Raw genomic sequence first — 20309 nt, forward strand, 5'->3', positions numbered from 1 at the left:
GAATGAAACCACCAACCAATCATAAGCTCCGGTTTAAGTGACGTAAAAATGGCGAAAAGAAGATGATAGAAAGCAAATTAAGTGATGGATTTTTTGTCAGCTGGTTGGTTTAGGGGTTTTGTCAGCTGGTTGGCTTTCATTGACGCGGGTTCGATTCCCACCACTGCTATTGCTCTTTTTCTTCTCTAATTCCAAATAAAGTTCAAAACAAGCGTTAACTCTCCGAATGAGTGCTAGAAGGGTCACAATTGGACAGTAGCCTCTTATAACAATATGTGTTATACAAATGTGTTAAATAAATACAAATGTGTTGAATTGTTGATTTCAGATACGGTACGCGGAAATTAGGTAGAATGTGGGTGTAAAAACACGTAAAATCCACCACCAAATATACGTGTAATGCACGTGAAATAGTGTCTACACATATGCGTGCATTATACGTGAAAATTAACGTATAATACACGACCCAAGGTACATAGAATCTACGTGTCAGATACGAGGAAATTAGGTGTAATGCGGGTGTACAACACGTAAAATCCACCACCAAATATACGCGGAAAACACGTGTATTAGTGTTGTCAGATACGAGGAAATTAGGTGTAATGCGGGCGTAAAACACGTAAAATCCACCACCAAATATACGTGTAATGCACATGAATAAGTGTCTACACATATGCGTGTATTATACGTGAAAATTAACGTATAATACACGACCCAAGGTACGTAGAATCTACGTGTCAGATACGAGGAAATTAGGTGTAATGCGAGTGTACAACACGTAAAATCCACCACCAAATATAGGTGGAAAACACGTGTATTAGTGTTGTCAGATACGAGGAAATTAGGTGTAATGCGAGCGTAAAACACGTAAAATCCACCACCAAATATACGTGTAATGCACGTGAAATAGTGTCTACACATATGCGTGTATTATACGTGAAAATTAACGTATAATACACGACCCAAGGTACGTAGAATCTATGTGTAATACACGTGAAATTTCTAGCTGGGTAACCTCTTAGTGTAATTTATTAAGTTAAAAATCAATTTCGCTATAGTAATAGCCTACAGTAGCATCTTCAGCTTATTCAAATAATTGAAGGAAAATGGTAATTGAAGAACACAATGATTGACATTTATTTTGTTGCGAGTATAAATACACACATTCAGCAATGTTTGTAAGAAGAAACCTATCTTGGAAAACATCAGATTCATCTCCCGAGAATTCCGAGATATAGTGGCACTGCATCAATGTAGAGGGGCGGCACAACATCATTAACATCTATAAACCCTATCGTTAACTTCTATAAACCCCTTAAACTTAGCGGCCCTCCATGGCAAATGTCTGTTACATCACTACCTGTGTTTCCTGCCACACAGACTTAAGGAAAGGAATCGCATATGAAAATATCGAGAGAAAAAAACAAAACAAAGCTGCTACTGCAGAACCTAGTATATCGCGAATTCTGTCTCTATATGGGTCAAATCAAGCAACTGAAAAGGCTTTACGCAAAATGTCCAGGTGTTTGCCACATTCACCAAGGAAACGAAGATTCTTAATTTTAAAGCTGCTCAAGCAGAGGGATTAAATCTTCCTGTCAACACTAGGAAAAAATGCAAAGGTTTGTCGCTTAACACCATTATGAAAGTTCAACAGTTTTATGACAAAAACGATATATCCTGGCAAGTTCTTGGAAGAAAAGATAGGATCATTATCATTATTACAAAGAAAGAAGATGATGGAAATACGGTGGAAAAGTAAGCACAACAAATACGGTATATTATTATGTCTCTGAAGGAGGCATATCAATTGTTTTTGACAGAAAATGAAATGCATCTTGAGGAAGGTTTATCCAAGTTTTGCCAGGTGCGACCTAAAAACATCAAAACTTATAATATCCCACATAACGTTTCAGTCATAGACAGCAATAGCATCCCTGTGGCTTACACAACCGATGATAAGCAGCACACTGTTGCCATTATACCTTCTAACTATGGAGAATCTAATGAAGATATGAACGAAGTAAAACAAAGTGCTTGCTATCAAAAAAGTGATTGGATACTGGTTGAATATGATAGTGAATTTTACCCAGGTGAATTTCAACAAGTAGTCGGCACAAACTACGAAATTTCAGTGATGCACAAAAGTGGCAGCGTGTGGCGATGGTCTTCACCTGAGGACAAAATTTGTTACACGTACGAAAAAGTTGCAAAGAAAGTGAATCCACCTGAGGTGGTTGGATACCGTGGCCAATTTAAATTTGAAGAAGTTTGAAGTTTAAAGACGTTGACTAAACTGCAAACTAGTTTGTTTGAAAATTGTTTAGTAGGATGCATTTTGTATCATTATTGGTTGGTTTTTTGTTTGTTTTTATGGTTGTTAAATGGTTTGTTTTTCTGTGCACAACTGCACATATGTTATTTAGCCTGTGCTTCAACTGGTACGTGCTTCACTAATTTTTCTCAAAATGAGTTAAAGTTGTCTTACTGTCGTAGTCAGTGTACGGAAATGAGCACTGTAAAATGAGCATGACGTTTCACAGCAAAAACAGCTCTTTTCAGGGCATACAGTTGTCCCAGCTGGGACAAAGACTGGAGGGAGGAGGATTCAGCAGGGGTCTTTCCGAACCCTCCAGCTGAACATCGAAGGGCTCACGACTAACAAGCTTGATATTGTCGAGCGGCTAGCCTCGAGTACGTACAATCACCACTATCCTCCTCCAGGAAACCCACGGTACAACAGTGAGAAAGCTAGCAATCAACAACTTTTCGCTAGCCGGATACACATCTAGCCGGATATCCATCTATAAACCATCTCCTTAACATCTATAAACCCCTTAAACTTAGCGGCCCTCCATGGCAAATGTCTGTTACATCACTACCTGTATTCCCACCCCTTGCATCTATGCTGGAGATTTCAACTGTCAGTATACTGACTGGGGGTACAATCACATTAGTGTGGATGAAGAATGCTTAGCAACACGGGCTGCTAACAATGACCTGATCCTCTTTCTAGATCCCAAAGGCGCACCAACTTTCCTATCTGGGTTCGGAAAAGTTCCCACAATCACAACACCGACCCTCTCTTATAACCTCCACTTGTCATGTTACACCAATAATGAGCAAGCCAGTGAAGCGATGGAACTTTCGCAAGGCTGACTGGAAGTGCCACGGCACAATTACCAACCAGTTCGCTAAGGGGCTTCCTCCCCCAGACGCTCCTAACGTGGAAAAAGCCTACTAGGGCTTCTGCGACCTAACCATCTACGCTTCAAAAAATGCATTTTCATGACTGCAGAAAACTCATGACTACATACTGTGCTGGGATAAAGAATGTGAAGCACTTTTCCGCACCACACAAGCCTGCACTGGCAATGCATCAGATTTAGTGGAAAGCAAACTGATCACAAGGCTTGATGACAACAGATCAGAGCAATGTGGAGAGACGGTTCAAAACATCATAAAGCGTGGTCCATGATTAACAGGCTAACTGGCAGGTCCAGACAACTGCTTGAAGAATACCCCATTACATCCAACTCCATTGCATCACAACTTGTGAATAATGGGTATTGGGGTATACCACTGAGGTGATAAAAGCACAGCTTGCCAAGCGGCTAACAAAGTGTCTGAAGTGTGGAAGATTCCAACACCACCTGAGCAAAATATATCCCTAGACTTCACTCTCGAAGAATTCCAGCATGCTGTAAACCTCAAAAAACCAGGCAAAGCACCGGCCCAGACGATACATGCCCAGAGTTCATCCTCCATGCGGTAAAGCACTGGAATCTTGGCTGCACGCTTTCCACTCTTCCTGCCTGCACCACCTAAAAATACCCAAAATCTGAAGACGAGCTAACGTCATAGCCATACCAAAGCCCAACAAGCCCCTGGATGACGCTAGGAGATACCGTCCTATCTCACTCCTATGCATCCCCTATAAAATCCCAGTTTAGCTCATCAACACCTGAGTCAATCCAATCATTGACCCACTCTTACCACCAGAGCAAGCATCAACTGTAAAACAGGTCACTCGCATGCGCCAAGACATAGAGAGTTGCTTTGAGGAAAAGAAAAAGGCTGGGGCTGTGTTTATTGATCTCACTGCAGCATATGACACAGTAGTTTCACCCTTACCACCGGATGCGAATGAAGAAGCAGGCTAAGACGCCTCACGAACGGTGTTCCCCAGGGATCCATCCTGGCTCCGCTCCTTTTTAATTTTTACATCCATGACCTTTCACCAACAACATCAAAGCTGTATGCCTATGCCGACGACCTGGCTATGGTGCATAGCGCTTAGGAATGGTCTCCACTGAAAAGGACTCTAACTCAAGATATGGCTAAGAATGTAAGATGTCAAACTACCTCCACAAGTGGAGACTCAAGCTCAGTAAATCTAAAACGGAGTCGACCGATTTCCATCTAAACAACAAGGAAGCAAAGCGTGAGCTGAACATCAATATCGATGGAAACATCCTGCCCTTTAAACCCACACCAGTCTACCTCAGTGTTAGTTTGGACAGAAATCCCACGTACCGACACCACTTGGAATCACTCCGCAAGAAAGGAACATCATGTGTAGGGTTGGGATTTCGGGATCAAATTTGAAATCCCGGGATCGGAATTTTCCAGGATTTTTACTCCTTAATCCCGGGATTTCTCGGGATTAGCAAAGTAGGAAAATACACATGCAAGCTACACAAACCATATTTATTTATTGTAATATTGACGCAAAAACATGAGAGCGTCGAGTGTATCATCGTTAAGACGACTTCTGATTTTGCTTGCAAAATATCCAAGAGCTGAAAATGCACGTTTAGCCTCAACAGATGTTGCCTTAATACTTTTCAATGCCAGATGCCTCATATATATTGTTCAGGTTTTCTGGCCTTTTTTTGCTTGCTTTAAATAGCAGCATTTCTTTTTACATTACTCGATCGCCGACATCACAGTTTTGTGCTTCTTCACTTTTATCTTCTGCTACGAAAGCACGCGATTCTTGGGCTAAAGTGATTTCAGTGTCATGGCTACTATTTTCTGTAATGTCATTTTCATGCTGTTCAGTAGAGCCTCGATCCAATTCAACAGTTGGGCTTGGGAACAATCTTTGAAGAAGGTTCGTGGCCAGGGCAGCGAGTTTCTGACACTTTATTTTATGACCAAGCTAATCCTGTGGTTGATCAATGTGGAAAGGTTTCTTACCAAAAAGGTACCCCAAAACGTGAACTAGTTCAGCATTCCAACGCTCGTTGATTCGAAACCTAAAGCTTTTCTTCAAGTCCTTTCTAATTTCCAAATTTAGCTATTAATCCCTTCGCACTGGACGCTGAAACTTCTTTCAAAACGACTTGACAGAAGTTACATTTTACTTTCTCTGTACAGTTTCAATACAAAAAGTTTTGCAACACCTCGGATTTTCTCTTTGACCTTACTTCTGCAAAATTCGCCATTCTGAACTACATTTTAACTTCTCCTTCGCAAAAAGCTAGTGCAGAATTACCAGAAACTGTCCTAACAGCACCATGGCACAACCGTCTTTTTAACTCTAAAATCTCGTTGCACTTATGCTACGACTGAAGCGATTGCGTAGTTCATTGTTATGCCATGGTTGTTATTATTATCACACTAATGTGGAATGTCGAAGACAAACAGCTGATATTGTAAAGCTGCTTTAAAACCAAAATAATATGAGCGTCAAGCGATATGGCGCTACATCAGCTTTTGTAGATTTTCTCTAGAAATCTCGGGATTTTAATAGAATTAATCCCGGGATCGGGATCAGAACAACGGGTTAAAATCCCGGGATTCCGGGATTTCCCGAGGTTCCAACCCTAATCATGTGTTGCCCTTATTTGTCGACTGGCAGGGACGAGCTGGGGTAAGACAGCAACAACTCTGCACACCACAACTCTGGCTCTTGTCTATTCCACCGCGGAGTACTGCGCCCTCTATGGTGTCATAGTGCTTATACTTACCTGCTCGACTAACCCAGCAACGACGCCTTGCGTATTGTATCGGGATGCCTAAAACCTACACCCATAGGCGCCGACTCCGGGGGGGCGGAGGGGCGGCGCCCCCCCGTGAATTTAGCTCGGGGTGGCTGCCCCCCGCAAATTATTTTAAAAAAAATCCTAAATCAAATGTTTCTAAGTTCAGATTTGCGTTAGTTTGACCTTCATTGCGGATCGATCTCAATTAAAAGATCTACTTGTTGCAACAAGAGCGCTGCTCCTAACATAACAAAAGAAACATAAGTACGGTAGTTGATAAATGCCAGCATGGTGCCGTTGAAGCATAGTAACAATGATTGAAAAACGTTTTTCTTGATTTCTTTCGCTTTGTTTTTTTTGGGAGTGTCAATAACGAGGTGCTGTTTGCTCAGTTTAGTATCTACGCGTGTTAAGAGCTAAAGGTCAAAGTGTCCAGCATATAATTCGAAGTAGCCTACAGGCCTCGAAATTCGTTTTTGTTGACGGCGGACAAACGTGTCCGGTCTGAGCAGCTATCTCGGCGGACAAATCAAGTCTCACGGCGGACACACCAGTTTTAGCCGTCGATCGTCATGCTTAATCACTTTATCTTGATAATAATTCTTCGCCATTTCAGAACTTTAACTACGGTTTTAGAAGGTATTTTAAAAAAATCAGTAAAATCACTCTGAAAGGCTTTCATCAGACCAACGACTTGCGCTTGAAGAGTGAAAGCGCCGTGTAGCTGGTCAATACGTCGCATAATTGATTAACTTCACCGAACGAGCTCGTGTGGCTTCTTGCGTCACAATGCTCTGGGCAAAAGTCGGAAAATTTCTACACCACTGCTACTATTTTCTGTTGTGCAAAGTTTCACAGGTTTTTTTCTTTAGGTTTATTTTTGCGTGTAATGTGAGAAAGTGAATTTTCCTTGGGTCTTTTCTTTCTTGCTTTAATACCAAAACTTAACAAATTTCGTTGCATCTTGCTGTAATAGCCTACTCGTATAATCTAATTTAGTAACCAACCTTGCCGTATCAATATTACTCGGAGATCAAAGCTGGACATTGTGACGTAAAACTTGAACTAAATTGGCGTGATTAGTGTAGAATTACCTGTAGGCCTACTCCTATCGATTCTTAGCGAAGAATTCACCTTTGTTACGCTGATTCAATGTCATCAATCGTTGAAGCAACGTAAAAATCGAAAGTTTTCCTCCTTGAATGGAAGCTAAGGGATACAGTATTCACATGTTGTATATGCACGCTAGAATGCGCTGGAAAATATATTATCGCAACAATTGTTCGTGCTATGCAATGACGATTTGTATCGCTAGTTCCTGTGTTATTTCTCGGCGGACAAATATGACCGATCAAGATGGTACTTTCCGCGGACATCACATGCTGTGACGGCGGACATGCCCGCCGTGAATTTCGAGGCGTGAGCCTACATTATAAAGCTTGGCGATATACAATCGCAGATAGACGCAAACAAACATCAGCATTTTGAATGTAAGCAATCGGTCGGCTAGAAAGTTTGCCCCCCCGGCAATTTTCAAAACCCGGCGCCTAGGCTACACCTACTGAGTTTTTACTAGTTCTTTCAGGCATTGCCCCTGCCGAGCTTCGCTGCAGACTCGCAGAGCTGCCACACTCTCCCTGGCTTGCCGGTCACTGGACCCATACCACAAGCTCCACAGCTACATCACCAGACTGGCAATAAAGAAACGCCTCAAATCGAGAGGCCCCTTTGTTGCTCAAGCACAATCCTTGCTGGAGCACAACACCAGTGCCTCATCCTGGATCACCAATACCTGGCAAGAGGAGTGAAGACACAACAACACCTCTAGACTTTTGTTCCCGACGCTGGACCCAGACCGACCCATGCCACCAGGAAAAGAGCTCAGCTGACTTGCCTGGGTAAGGCTGCACCTGCATCCTCACGCGTGTTGGGCGCTTCGCATCCTTGATACACAAATTGGGCAAATCAACGTCTGCGGCATGCAACTGTGATGCAGAGAAAGACAGCAAACCATATCCTCTGCCACTGCCCGACATTTACTCGGACACCAAGGGCAGTTGGTCTGCCAACTCTGGAGAACTCTTCAATCAAATGGCTGGTCGAATGCCCGGACATTTGACCCCAATGAAACGTAGTCCAAAAACCAACCCCGCATACAAAAGAAGAAGATCTTTATTTTGAAATGAAATTACTACAACCCTAATTACTATGAAATTATTACGATATTTATTGGTATTTTATACCAAAGACAGGCAAGACACAACAATACCACAGGGTTGAGCATTACAACAGTATATTTTTTACATATTTACAAATAGTTTAATATTCAAACGTTTTCGGCTTTAACTTAAGCCCTCATCAGGAATCTGCAAATATTTATAAAATACAATAAATTTAAACTTCTTAAAAGTAACTACAGTAACTAACTAACTAAACAACTAACTATAAGCATCAAGAAACACGGAACGATTAAAAGCAATAGTGTGGAAAACATACAGACAGACGGAAAACAAATCACATTAGGAAAAGGCAACTGCATGACTAAGTTACAAAAGAATTTGCCCCACGGTGCACGAGGTACGTGATAGTTGCCTTTTCCTAATGTAATTTGTAATTTATTTCCAATAAATTACCTTTCCAATAAATTACCTAAGCTTTCGGTTGATTTTTTTAATTATTTATAAAAAAGCACCATTTGTTTACTGCAACAAAGAGACAGATTGAAAATTATGCTCCTTCAGAAATAAATTTTAGAAACGCGCTATATTTGCATAAGATATTAGGTTCACACTAGAAATGATGTAAATCTGGATAATAATAACCTGAAAATTAATAGTAAGAGACTCGGCCATCCAAGCAACTTCTACACATGCATACCAAATAATAACATGATAGGACGTCGGATTCAAACGCAAAACACAGTTGTTAGGTGAAATGGTTAAACACCATAGAAGCTGGTTAACTTAAACTATAACTACTGATAAATAGTGCATTGCTTGCCTCAATTTTTCTTCTTCTAGGAGACAAGTGAACGATTCTTGAATTTCTGCTTTTCTCTTTTCCCATTCATTTTCCAAGAGCTCATGAGATTTTCGACTTTCCTGAAAGTTATACCCTTCAAATGGGAATCCAGTAATATACTGTTTGGACTTTAAAATCTTGATGTTTAAAATTTATTTCTAAATTTGATGAAAGTATGAGATATGTTAGTTGAGAAAATGAACCCACAAACTTGAAAATTTAAATCCATTCAAGAGTAAGTAATCTCTATCTTACGTTATGGCATGGACTGGAGCGCACAGGAAGCTATGAAATAACCAAGAAAAAATGTATGAGAGGGTTCACCAATCCCCCGGTGAGCATTTTGTAGAAAAGACGAAACAATGCATAAAGTAGACATAATGGGACACCGTAACAAGCAACCCTTTCTTGTTACGTCCAGGCTGATGGTTGGACTTGGATTAAGTGGGTGGGGAGGTAAGATAGCCAATCTTCATGCTGCACAAGACACATCCGCATGCTTTTCACGAGCGGTGTTGAACCGGCACCCTTTCGAGTATCGTACTTGGGCGTTTACACTCGGCTGTTAGGAGAGGCTGAAGAACACTTTTTTGAAGTTGAAAAAAAAAGTTCTAAAACGCTGCAAAATGGACGTACAAATCATTTCACAAAATTTTGGGGGTGACCCTCTTTCACGGCTATATGAAATGGTCAAATGGCCATATCTCGAAAACTACTTAAGCTGGAAGGGTCAAAAGAAGAGGAAACAAAGTTTCTATCTGTCCTGAAAGATTTTTTATCCTAGCTGCATTACAAATTCACTTATTTAAAAAAAACAATTTCTTTGCTGAATCGAGATATCAAAATCACACAAATTGTAAATTTTGTAAATGATGGTAAGTAAAATGGCAAAACAAGGGGTCCATCATGTAACTTAGCCAGACAACCCAATCAGTAATGGTTGGATCTGTTGACATAAAAAAGCTTTCAGGCGCTACATACACATACAGGTTTACTTGTGAATCGTTTCCTTTACTATTCTCATGATTTTAAATGTTTTGGTGATATGCATATCATGGTGCATTTGAAGACGGGAGAACAAAACGTACTTCAGTCACATTTTGGCCAAAACTGAGATTGCTTATTTTGGACTTGTTCTTAATAATCGTTTTTTGTTTTGTCATGCCACCGATTTTAATTTAGGTGGCCTACATAAGATTATCAACAGATAAAGATAGCCCTACTGTTATAGCAAGTTAGGCTCATAGATTTGTGCTCATACCATTATAACTTCTTCGTCTTCAACAGATTAATCATATTTGATCAGCTGTGGCCTGCCATATGAATTCTCTCCATTTTGCTTTGTTTGTTGTTTTTGCTCAGAGTTCTTCTGGCATATTCTTTATTCCGGTAATTTGCTTGATATTGTCAAAATATTTCATTTTTTGTTGTCCTTTGTTCGTTTGCCTTGCACCATCCCAGTCAACATAAATCTTTCCAACGACTGGCTTCTTGCTATATATATGTCTTATGCCAGTGCTTCCCAACCGGTGGGTCACGAAGCTATGTCAGGTGGGTCGAGAAGCATTTCTAAATGTTATTGAATGTTAAAATTTTCTAAATAATACCGACATTACTATGGATCTCACCGGGTCTCACAAGCAGTTTGGTCTTGAACAGTTGTCAGTACTGCGCCTTCGCCATCGCTACTCTTATCTTCACTTCATTTGTTGACTTTTCATTTCCATGAATTGTGCACCCTGTTTTCTATTAGATCGGGAAATTATTGCATTATCATTACCTAACAATTCAGCAACAATGTAACAATTAGATGTGTTGTGTCGAATTAACAATATCAGTATGTACGGTGTACGCGAGTAGTAAAGGTGTCATAATGAAGATGTCATACCTCATTATGGGTCGCACAACAAAACTTGCATTAAAAGTGGGTTGCAAACTGAAAAAGGTTGGGAAGCACTGTCTTATGCTATATGTTTTACTATTATAAACTTACTTGCTAAAGGTAAAGCTTGTAGGGTTTTTACCTATTGTAGGTCCTATAGTGTAGGGTTTTGGCTATCTGAATCTGGCTTTTGGATATTGAGACTCTAAATTTCTAATTAAAAAAGGATAATTCAGGCTTTCTGTCTGTCTAGGGGTATGATTTGGCTACCTACAAAAGTTACACAAGTTAAATGGAATATTATATATATTTGTTATAAATAAAAATTACTAGTTTGGGAATTGAAAAATATGTCTAGCCAATTTCGTTTTATCAACCGGTGTCAGAAGAGCGACATTCTCCAGTCGTGAATTTAACCTTTTTTGTTCTGGCTTTTAGTCCGTTTGCTTTTCAAGTCTATTTCTGAGTGTGAGCGTTTTTCAATTCCCCGCTTACTTCATAATATACCGTTAGAGCACTTTATCAATAATAGCTATCGTGAGAGTCAAGGGAAGCGATGCCGGTTACATGGTCATGTCACATTAGAAATCCAGATGTGTTGAGCTAAATTCTGTGTGAGTGACATTGGTTAAACAGGAAGCGTGACCTAAGTTTCGTGAGAACTTAGGTTTTGAATTTGCAGAGTTGAAATGCATTTTGCAATTCTGATAAGTTTCGGTTAAATGTTAAAATATAAATTTGTTGCTTAAAAACATGGTACATATTACAAGCTCATGAATTTGCGGTCGGTTTAATCAATACTCACTGCAGCACACACTACTACACTATGCAACAATGTTGAGCAAAACCAGTGTTCGCAGGTGCTTTTAAAATTGATATATCATTCCAAAAAAACAGTCTTTAACACATTTCTACACAGCAAGTGGGTGTTACAAGGCACTAAATGTTATCAAAAAGCATATAAGTGAAATGCAAACAAATACACTATGGACAACATAAAGTTTAACCTATCCGCTCATACCTAGCTGTGGATGCTTAACCTACAATGACATTCCAGGCGCAGTGATGCGGCGGGAATGAACAGAGAACACGTCTGGGCTTCTTGGTTATACGTATAATTTTATTGTAGTAGTAAGTCCTTCACACACCACATAACTTAAAAGGTTGCAACCATCTTGAATTCAAGTAGAATCGAACGTAATCCAAATCATAGGTTCATCACCACAACCGATCTGGAGCCATGGCTTAGATTCCCGCAAAAAAAAAATGAACGCTCAATAGAAATGAAATTGACCTACTGGGCTACTGAGAGAACGAGCAAAAAGAAGCCATACTTGATTACAACATAGAGAACTGAACACTGAATGCTTATAGAACATACCGAGTAACGAATGGCACACTGAGAATTGACTGTATCGTGACTGACAACTACTAAAAAAAACTTTACTGGAGAAGTTTACTCAGCAAAAATTGCTATGAAAACTTTATGACAATGTCATGATGAAAATTTTTCATCAAAAAAACCTCTCATCAAAAGAACCTTTTTCTTATTAGTTGTGCAGTTTTTCTCTCGTTTTTCTAGTTGTGCAGTTTTTCTCTCGCAGTTTTGAACCATTGACGCAATCCCAGTCAAACTAATCATCAAAAACTATTCATTTTTTCAAATAACAATAAATTTATTCTACATAGCAAATTATTGAAAATCCAGTTAATGACAAAAATACGGTTTATGACGGTGGGCCCTATAGTTGTAGGCTAACAAGATCATTGAGGAGCCGGGAAGCAACTTTGTAAAAGGTACTATAAAAAAAATCCCCTTTGAGCAATGGTTTGACCATGAACAATCAGAGCGGTGCTGATCAGTGGAGCATGATATTGATGATAACGTCACAAACAGCCATTGTTACTGAACAATGGACTAAACAACAATTGCAAGACTGAGTGCTGGAAAAGAAAGTTAAAACTACATTGCATGAAACGGTTATGTCGTACCATGTACGAAGGGTCAATGGCCGTTTATGCTATGCTTTCATAAGATAACCATAATTAGAATAAAACACCCAATCTAATTCACTGTTCATTTCTGACTGACCAACACACAACAATAACATTTACCACCAACAGAAGCGATAAGGTCACAATTCAGAATACTTGCAAAAAGTTCGTAATAGAAATAGAAATGTAGTGTTATAGGCGACACCCAACCATTGCAGTAGCCCAGATAATTTACATGGCAGTTGTTCACCAAATCCACATTACTGTATAGCATTTATTGAGGTGAGGTGTTGCGACCGTGCCATATCTCAAACTGATTGTCCTGCTTTGGTATCATGCACGTTATGAGGTCCGCGTTTTGTCGCTTCTACCTTTTTCTACTGTAGAACTCTGCTATGTTTGTCATATATTGTTTTTTCCATTGTGATGGTCAGAAAAAAAACATACTGAACTAAAAACAAATCATTCTCAGGTTTGAGATTGTCTTATTAACCTCTCATAATGACCAGTAAAATATTTTGTATTAACAGATTTTTTTACAGTAATTTTTTCACACATATGGAGTAATTATTGATAACCCAATGAAGTAGAAATCAACATGAATATTATGTGATGAAATCATTCAAAGTAGCAGTTGTTATTAAAATATTTCCAATAGACAAACTAAAGAACACAATGTTAATTCTAATGTACGGTAGGCTACTTATTATAGCTATTACATTTTCCCTGTGAACAAGTTATAGGCCTTTTATAAAAACATAAAGAAAATGTGTAATTTGGTGATAGGCTATCAGGCCTCGAAATTCGTTTTTTTGTGACGGCGGACAAACGTGTCCAGTCTGAGCAGCTATCTCGGCGGACAAATCAAGTCTCACGGCGGACACACCAGTTTTAGCGTCGATCGTCTTGCTTAATCACTTTATCTTGATAATTCTTCACCATTTGAGAACTACTGTATAGCTACGGTTTAGAAGGCTTTTCAAAATTTCAGCAAAGTTATTCTGAAAGGCTGTCATCAGACCAACGACATGCGCTTGAAGAGTCAAAGCGCTGTGTAACTGCTTAATTCGCCGCATAACTTCCTCCGAACGAGGTCGTGTGGCTTCTTGCGTCACAATACTCTGGACACGAGTCAGAAAACTTCTACACTAACGCTAGTATTTTCTGCTGTGTAAAGTTTCACTAGGCGTTTTTCTTTAGGTTTATTTTTGCGTGTCATGTGACTTGTGAGCGAAAGTGAATTTTCCCTCGGCCTTTTCTTTCTTACTACAGACGAAATCGGTTAATAGTATACCGCTAAAACGCATCAATCGTTTATTTGAATCAAAACCTGAAATTCCAAACTAAATCCAATCTAATGTTAAGTACAAACATCAGATAAGCGTATACCGCTTAAAAGAATAAGTCGGATAAAAGCATCAGGATTTGCTTCTCGTTTGCATACTTCATTCATTTAATCATATAATTGTACCCGTAGTGTTTGTGGTGTGGTGCCACAGGTCAGTGTGATGTGTCTAGTGATGCTGCTGGGTGTAGATGTAGTTGCACAATGCACATTGCACATGCTTCTCATCTATCGCTTTTGCCTCATCCGCCAGATGGTCTTTGACGAAAAGAAAGCCGAGTGCGTTAGTTTTCCCTGCTGGTACATAACCTCTCCAAGTCTCCACTGACAAGACTCTAGCCAAACCTCCCCGTGGTACACCATGGAAACTGGATGCCATGCGGCTCCAGGCTAACTGGATAGGGATCTCGAAGCAGATTGGAGCCCTAAAAGTGCAGGGCCCGCTGGCATGCGGAAACGTCCTGGCACTCACCAATCCAATCCCGGGCCACTGGGATATGTGGCGTCTGCTACCTCTGGATAGCCTGTCATAAGCTGGATGACAGTAGCATATGCAGCGAGTCACTGTTATATTTTTGGGACAACGATGCATTATGCAAGTGGAATTTCCCACAACTGCCCTAGTTAGCTGGGAACGGTGGAGATCTTGGTCTGCCAAAAGTGTACCAAGTTAGTCAAGAAAAGGCATCCGGCTGTAAAAACTGCCTAATCAAAACATGTCAAGTCGACAAAGAAGAAATAAGCACGGCAGTGCCAGTACTGTAACAACAAGGTAACTGGTAATGTCTCGGGCTTGGTGGACCTCCGGGTGCGTGGGTCTGCAGGGTCCGGCCATTGTGGCAAATACTATGAACGCCCACCCTAAGCCTTTCCGTGTGGGATCACTAAATGTGGGAACCATGCGAGGAAAGGTAAATGAAGTAGTAGAGACAATGACTAGGAGAAGATTAGACTTACTCTGTCTCCAGGAAACCAGATGGAGGCATGTTGGAACTAGGAAAATTACTGGGAAGGACTCGCAAGCCAAGCTTCTCTGGTCTGGTAATGGCAAGGGCACAGGAGGGGTTGGTATCATGCTGGCTGAAGATTGGTGGGAGAAGGTATTCGAAGTGAGACGCATTTCCGACAGGATACTCATAGTGCGTTTAGTTGTGGGTAAAGTTGTGTTTGCTGTCGTCTGTGTTTATGCTCCCCAGGCTGGGCTCAGCGAAGATACCAAGACTCAGTTTTACAAACAACTTCAGAGCCTTATCACCACTGTCCCTGCCACTGAAGAACTGTTTGTGTGCGGTGATTGGAATGGCCACATAGGCAGCAATCCAGACGAATACGTAGAAGTTCATGGTGGGTATGCCATTGGCCAAAGCAATGAGGAAGGTGAAAGACTACTTGAATTTGCTGTAGCAAACGACCTGGTGATAGGGAACTCCGTATTTAAGAAGGACCACAGACATCTGGTCACTTACCAATCTGGAGAAGTTTTGACGCAGATCGATTACATCCTATATCGGCACAGGTTATGTTACAAGTGTAAAAGTGATCCTGGGTGAAGAATGCGCATCCCAGCACAAACTCATAGTGTCGAACATGACGGTACAAGCTTCACACAAACAAAAGCGACAGTTTAAGCCCCGCATAATACTCTGGCAGCTTAAAGATCCAAACAAACAAGCTGAGTATGCTGAGCTCTTTGCCTACGAGATTGAAGGAGCCCATGCAAGCACTGTAGAAGAGCTATGGAAAACTCTGAAGGAAGGAGTCACTGAAGCTGCACAAGAAACTTGTGGTGTTTCATCTAGGCACCGATGGAAAAAACAAACCTGGTGGTGGAATGATACAGTGGAGAATGCTGTGCAGGAGAAAAGAAGATGCTTCAAGGCATGGAAGGCAGGAGGAAGCAAAGAAGCGTACAACGATGCCAAAAGAACTGCTAAGTATGCCATATACAATGCTAAAACCGAAGCTGAGAAGACACTATTTCACAATGTCAACTCAAAGTCAGGGACTGTCTACAAGCTGGCTAAGCAAGCGCGACGTGACAATCAAGACGTTAGTGGTGATAAACCCATCAAAAATGATGCTGGTGAACTCTCCCTCGACGAGGAAGGAAGGAAGGTCGCTTGAAAACAATACTATGAACGACTTCTCAATGTAGAGTTCCCCTGGAACCCGGATAATCTCTCAGATGAACCATCAGTCGAGGGCCCTAGTGTACCAATCACCACCGAGATGATCGAAAGAGCCATCAGTAAGATGCGCATGGGCAAAGCTCCTGGTCTTTCAGGAATAATAGCAGAGATGCTGAAGCCAACAGGCGAAGCAGGAGTTGCTCTTATACGAGATCTTGTAGAAGCTATTGTTAGCGAGGGTCGTATACCAGAAGACTGGGAAGAAAGTTACATCGTCAACATCTATAAAGGTAAAGAGGATGCCCTTGATAGGGGTAATTACAGAGGCTTGAAGCTGCTTGACCAGACCATGAAAATACTTGAGAGAGTTGTTTGATATTGTATGATACCTTTTTTTGTGAAAACTGAGGGAAAAGAACTACACGTGTGCTCTCTACCAGTGCATAAGTCGAACTGATTAAACTTAATATAAACACGTTGCAGTCAGCGCAAGAATGTAGCTTCTGGAGAATCGGACATTCCTCGCGCTGATTGCAACAAGCAGTGCCTCCAGCATATTATTACAAATACTACAACAAGAGTGACAGAACAATTGATTAGGCAACAAGTGCAGACTGATGAAATGCAATTCGGCTTTATGCCAGGCCGAGGTACAACTGACGCCATCTTCATCATCCGTCAACTTCAAAAAAAAACACCTTACCGTAAACAAGACTCTCTATATGGCCTTTGTAGACCTACAAAAAGCCTTTGATCGAGTGCCAAGGAAGGTGATCTGGTGAGCCATGCGAAAGCTGAGTGTTGAGTAATGGCTAGTACAGATAGTACAATCAATGTACCTGAATGCTAGGAGCTATGTGCGTGTTGGGGATGGGCACAATAACACTTTCAAAGTAGGCGTAGGTGTGCATCAGGGTTCTGTATTGAGCCCACTGCTCTTCATCATTGTCTTGGAGGCCCTGTCACTCGAACTGCGCACAGGCTGCCCTTGGGAGCTGTTGTACGCTGATGATCTTGCCATTATCGACACCTCATTGGAGTCACTATTTGACAGAACCGCCGCCTGGAAGAAGGGAATGGAAGCAAAGGGCCTAAGAGTGAACATGGGTAAGACCAAAATAATGATCTCTGGCATCAACCAGAACTCCCTAAGAAGATCAGGAAAGCACCCTTGTTCGGTATGCCTAAGTGGAACTGGTAGCAACTCTATCTTCTGCACCAATTGCTCACACTGGGTCCACAAAAAGTGTAGTGGAATTAAAGGGTAGCTCAGACCGGACCCACACTACTCATGCCCACGCTGTCAGGGCACAGCAAGACCAATAGATGGCAGGCCGGTAAGTGGGGTTGAGGTTGAAGGTGGCACACTTGACATGGTAGCTGACTTTTGCTACCTTGGTGATACCATGTCTTCTGGAGAGGGGTGTGAGCATGCGGCTATAACTCGGTGCAAGTCAGCCTGGAAAATGTTTAGAGAACTCCTCCCTATCCTCACAAGCAAGCAACTTTCTGCTGAAACCAGAGGACAAGTTTACTCTAGTTGTGTGAGGAGTGTCATGCTCTATGGCTCTGAAACGTGGGCTACTTTAGCAAGCACCGTCAAGCACCTACAACGTAATGACGTCATTAACAAGTCTCCAAAACAACAAGGACATTACAATTTTGAAAGCTGACAAAGGTAACTGTACGGTTATACTGGACACCAGTGACTATGAACAAAAAATTAACGCTTTATTGTCTGATTCCAAAACTTACTCAATTTGTAAAAAGAACCCTCTTCCGGCAACCGAACTTAATCTCAATAAATTCATTTGGAAATTAAAAACTGAAAATAAAATTGATTTTTTGACTTATAAACAGTTAAGAAGTTCAGACGGCATTGCTCCAAAATTTTACGGTTTACCTAAAATACACAAACCGGAAGTTCCTCTTCGACCAATTGTTTCGTTTGTCGGTTCGCCTACTTATTATTTGGCAAAACACTTGGCCAATATTTTCAATCCTTTGGTTGGGTGCACCGATTTCTCGGTTAAAAATTCAAAACAGTTCTGTGATATTATTGCCGATTATAAAATAAATCCCAATGAAGTTCAAATTTCCTTTGATGTAATCAGTTTGTTTACCTCCGTACCTGTCGACATGGCCCGTAGTATCGCTTTAGATAAACTCTCCCAAAATTGCACTCTTTCAGACAGAACTGATTGGACAATTCCGGATATTGAACGTGCTCTACAGTTTTGCCTTAATGCATCGTTTTTTACCTACAAAACGACAATTTACAGGCAAGTTTTGGAACACCAATGGGGTCGCCACTTTCGCCGGTTTTGGCCAATTTAGTCATGGAACACATCGAAGAATTAGCTCTAAGCACTTTTTCATCACCACCCAAAATTTGGCTTCGATATGTAGATGACACTTATGTTATACTACAAAACCACGCAGTAGATCAATTTCATCAACACTTAAACGCCATATCAGACTCCATCCAATTCACTAAAGAAGTTGAAAACAACCAAAGCATAGCATTTCTTGATGTGAAGGTCACCAGACAAACCAACGGTACATTAGCCACAGAGATTTACAAAAAACCAACACACACCAACAGGTACATGCAATACACATCACACCACCCTCTTCAACACAAATTATCTATTCCCAAAACACTTTACAACCGCGCCAACAACTTGGTCACCTCTGCAAAGAACAAGAAAAACGAAAACAAACAAATTTATAACACTTTAAACTTAATGGATTTCCCAAGAAAATGGCAGAACGGCACACTCATTTCTCGACCAAACGCCAGGTCAAACAAAGTAACAGCAAAACTTATAACAGTTTCACCACCATTCCATACATAAAGGGAGTTTCTGAGTCGATAAGACGAGCATTGAATCGCGCCGGAGTTAAAGTCGCTATGAAACCATTTCGAACCATCGGCAATATTTTATCACTACCAAAAGACCCCACCCCTTTTGACAATAAATGTGGTGTTGTTTATGAAATTCCTTGTAATGATTGTGACGCAGTTTATATTGGCCAAACTGAACGTAGTATAAATTCCCGGGTCAAAGAACATCGCAGAGCGGTCAAAAATATGGAACATGAAAAGTCAGCCCTTTGCTCACATAATATGTTAGAAGAGGATCACAAAATTAACTGGTCAGAAACAAAAATTTTGAAAAATGAAAGTAATTATTATCAACGCACCACCGCAGAAAGTTGCTTCATCAACATCACATGCAAACATTGCAATGTACTCAACCGGAACGACGGAAACTTTTTACCAAAACCTTATAAATCATTATTGTCTCGACGTGCAGGCTTCAAGCCCACTTAAACACAGTTGGAAACGTTATTGCAATCTAATTTGTCTCGAATTTGTAGTGGTCTTCAGTGCTTCGAATTTATGTTTATTGTTGGAAGTTTTTACGTAATTTAACGTCGAAAGTAACCGCACATCATTAGCCAATCTTTAAAACATTGTGTTCTATTTCTCTTGCCTTCAATCGCACTTTTTCTGTTGGTTGTCACCGCTTCGAATTTTTATGTCTATTGTTGGAAGTTTTTACGTAATTTAACATGGAAAGTAACCGCTCACACATCATTGGCCAATTTTTTTAAATATTGCGTGTTTTATTTTTTCTTGCCTTCAATCGCACTGCAGTATATAACCTGGTGAAATTTTATTTTGTATGTTATTCGCTCTGAGGATGCGCATTGTCATGGTGCGCGAAACGTCAGTGAAGCAGTAAACCATCTTGTTTGTTGTTAATTTTACTTTCAATTTCATCAGATGAACGTAGCAACTAGTGCTAGAAACGATAATTGTCCTGATGAACACCCAAACTTTTCAGTATTCAGATCAAAAATCAAATTGAAAGACATCAGTGAAGTCCTCCAATTAAGCAGACTGAGATGGCTTGGTCACGTTGAGTGCAGCTCAAGCT

General features: G+C 40.7%; 1 protein-coding gene across 6 annotated transcripts in view; it reads right to left on the reverse strand.

Annotated features, from left to right (window-relative positions):
- LOC145764953 (transmembrane and coiled-coil domains protein 1-like) overlaps positions 1-20309 on the reverse strand; it is a 183537-nt gene that overhangs the window by 12976 nt on the left and 150252 nt on the right. For all 6 annotated transcript variants that reach the window (XM_082576666.1, XM_082576667.1, XM_082576668.1 and 3 more), the window contains one exon: positions 8991-9091. In XM_082576666.1, coding sequence (XP_082432792.1) covers positions 8991-9091 — 101 coding nt within the window. The remainder of the gene's footprint in view (positions 1-8990; positions 9092-20309) is intronic.

This window comes from Aplidium turbinatum, chromosome 2 (assembly GCF_918807975.1).
Source record: "Aplidium turbinatum chromosome 2, kaAplTurb1.1, whole genome shotgun sequence".
Lineage (NCBI taxonomy): Eukaryota > Metazoa > Chordata > Ascidiacea > Aplousobranchia > Polyclinidae > Aplidium > Aplidium turbinatum.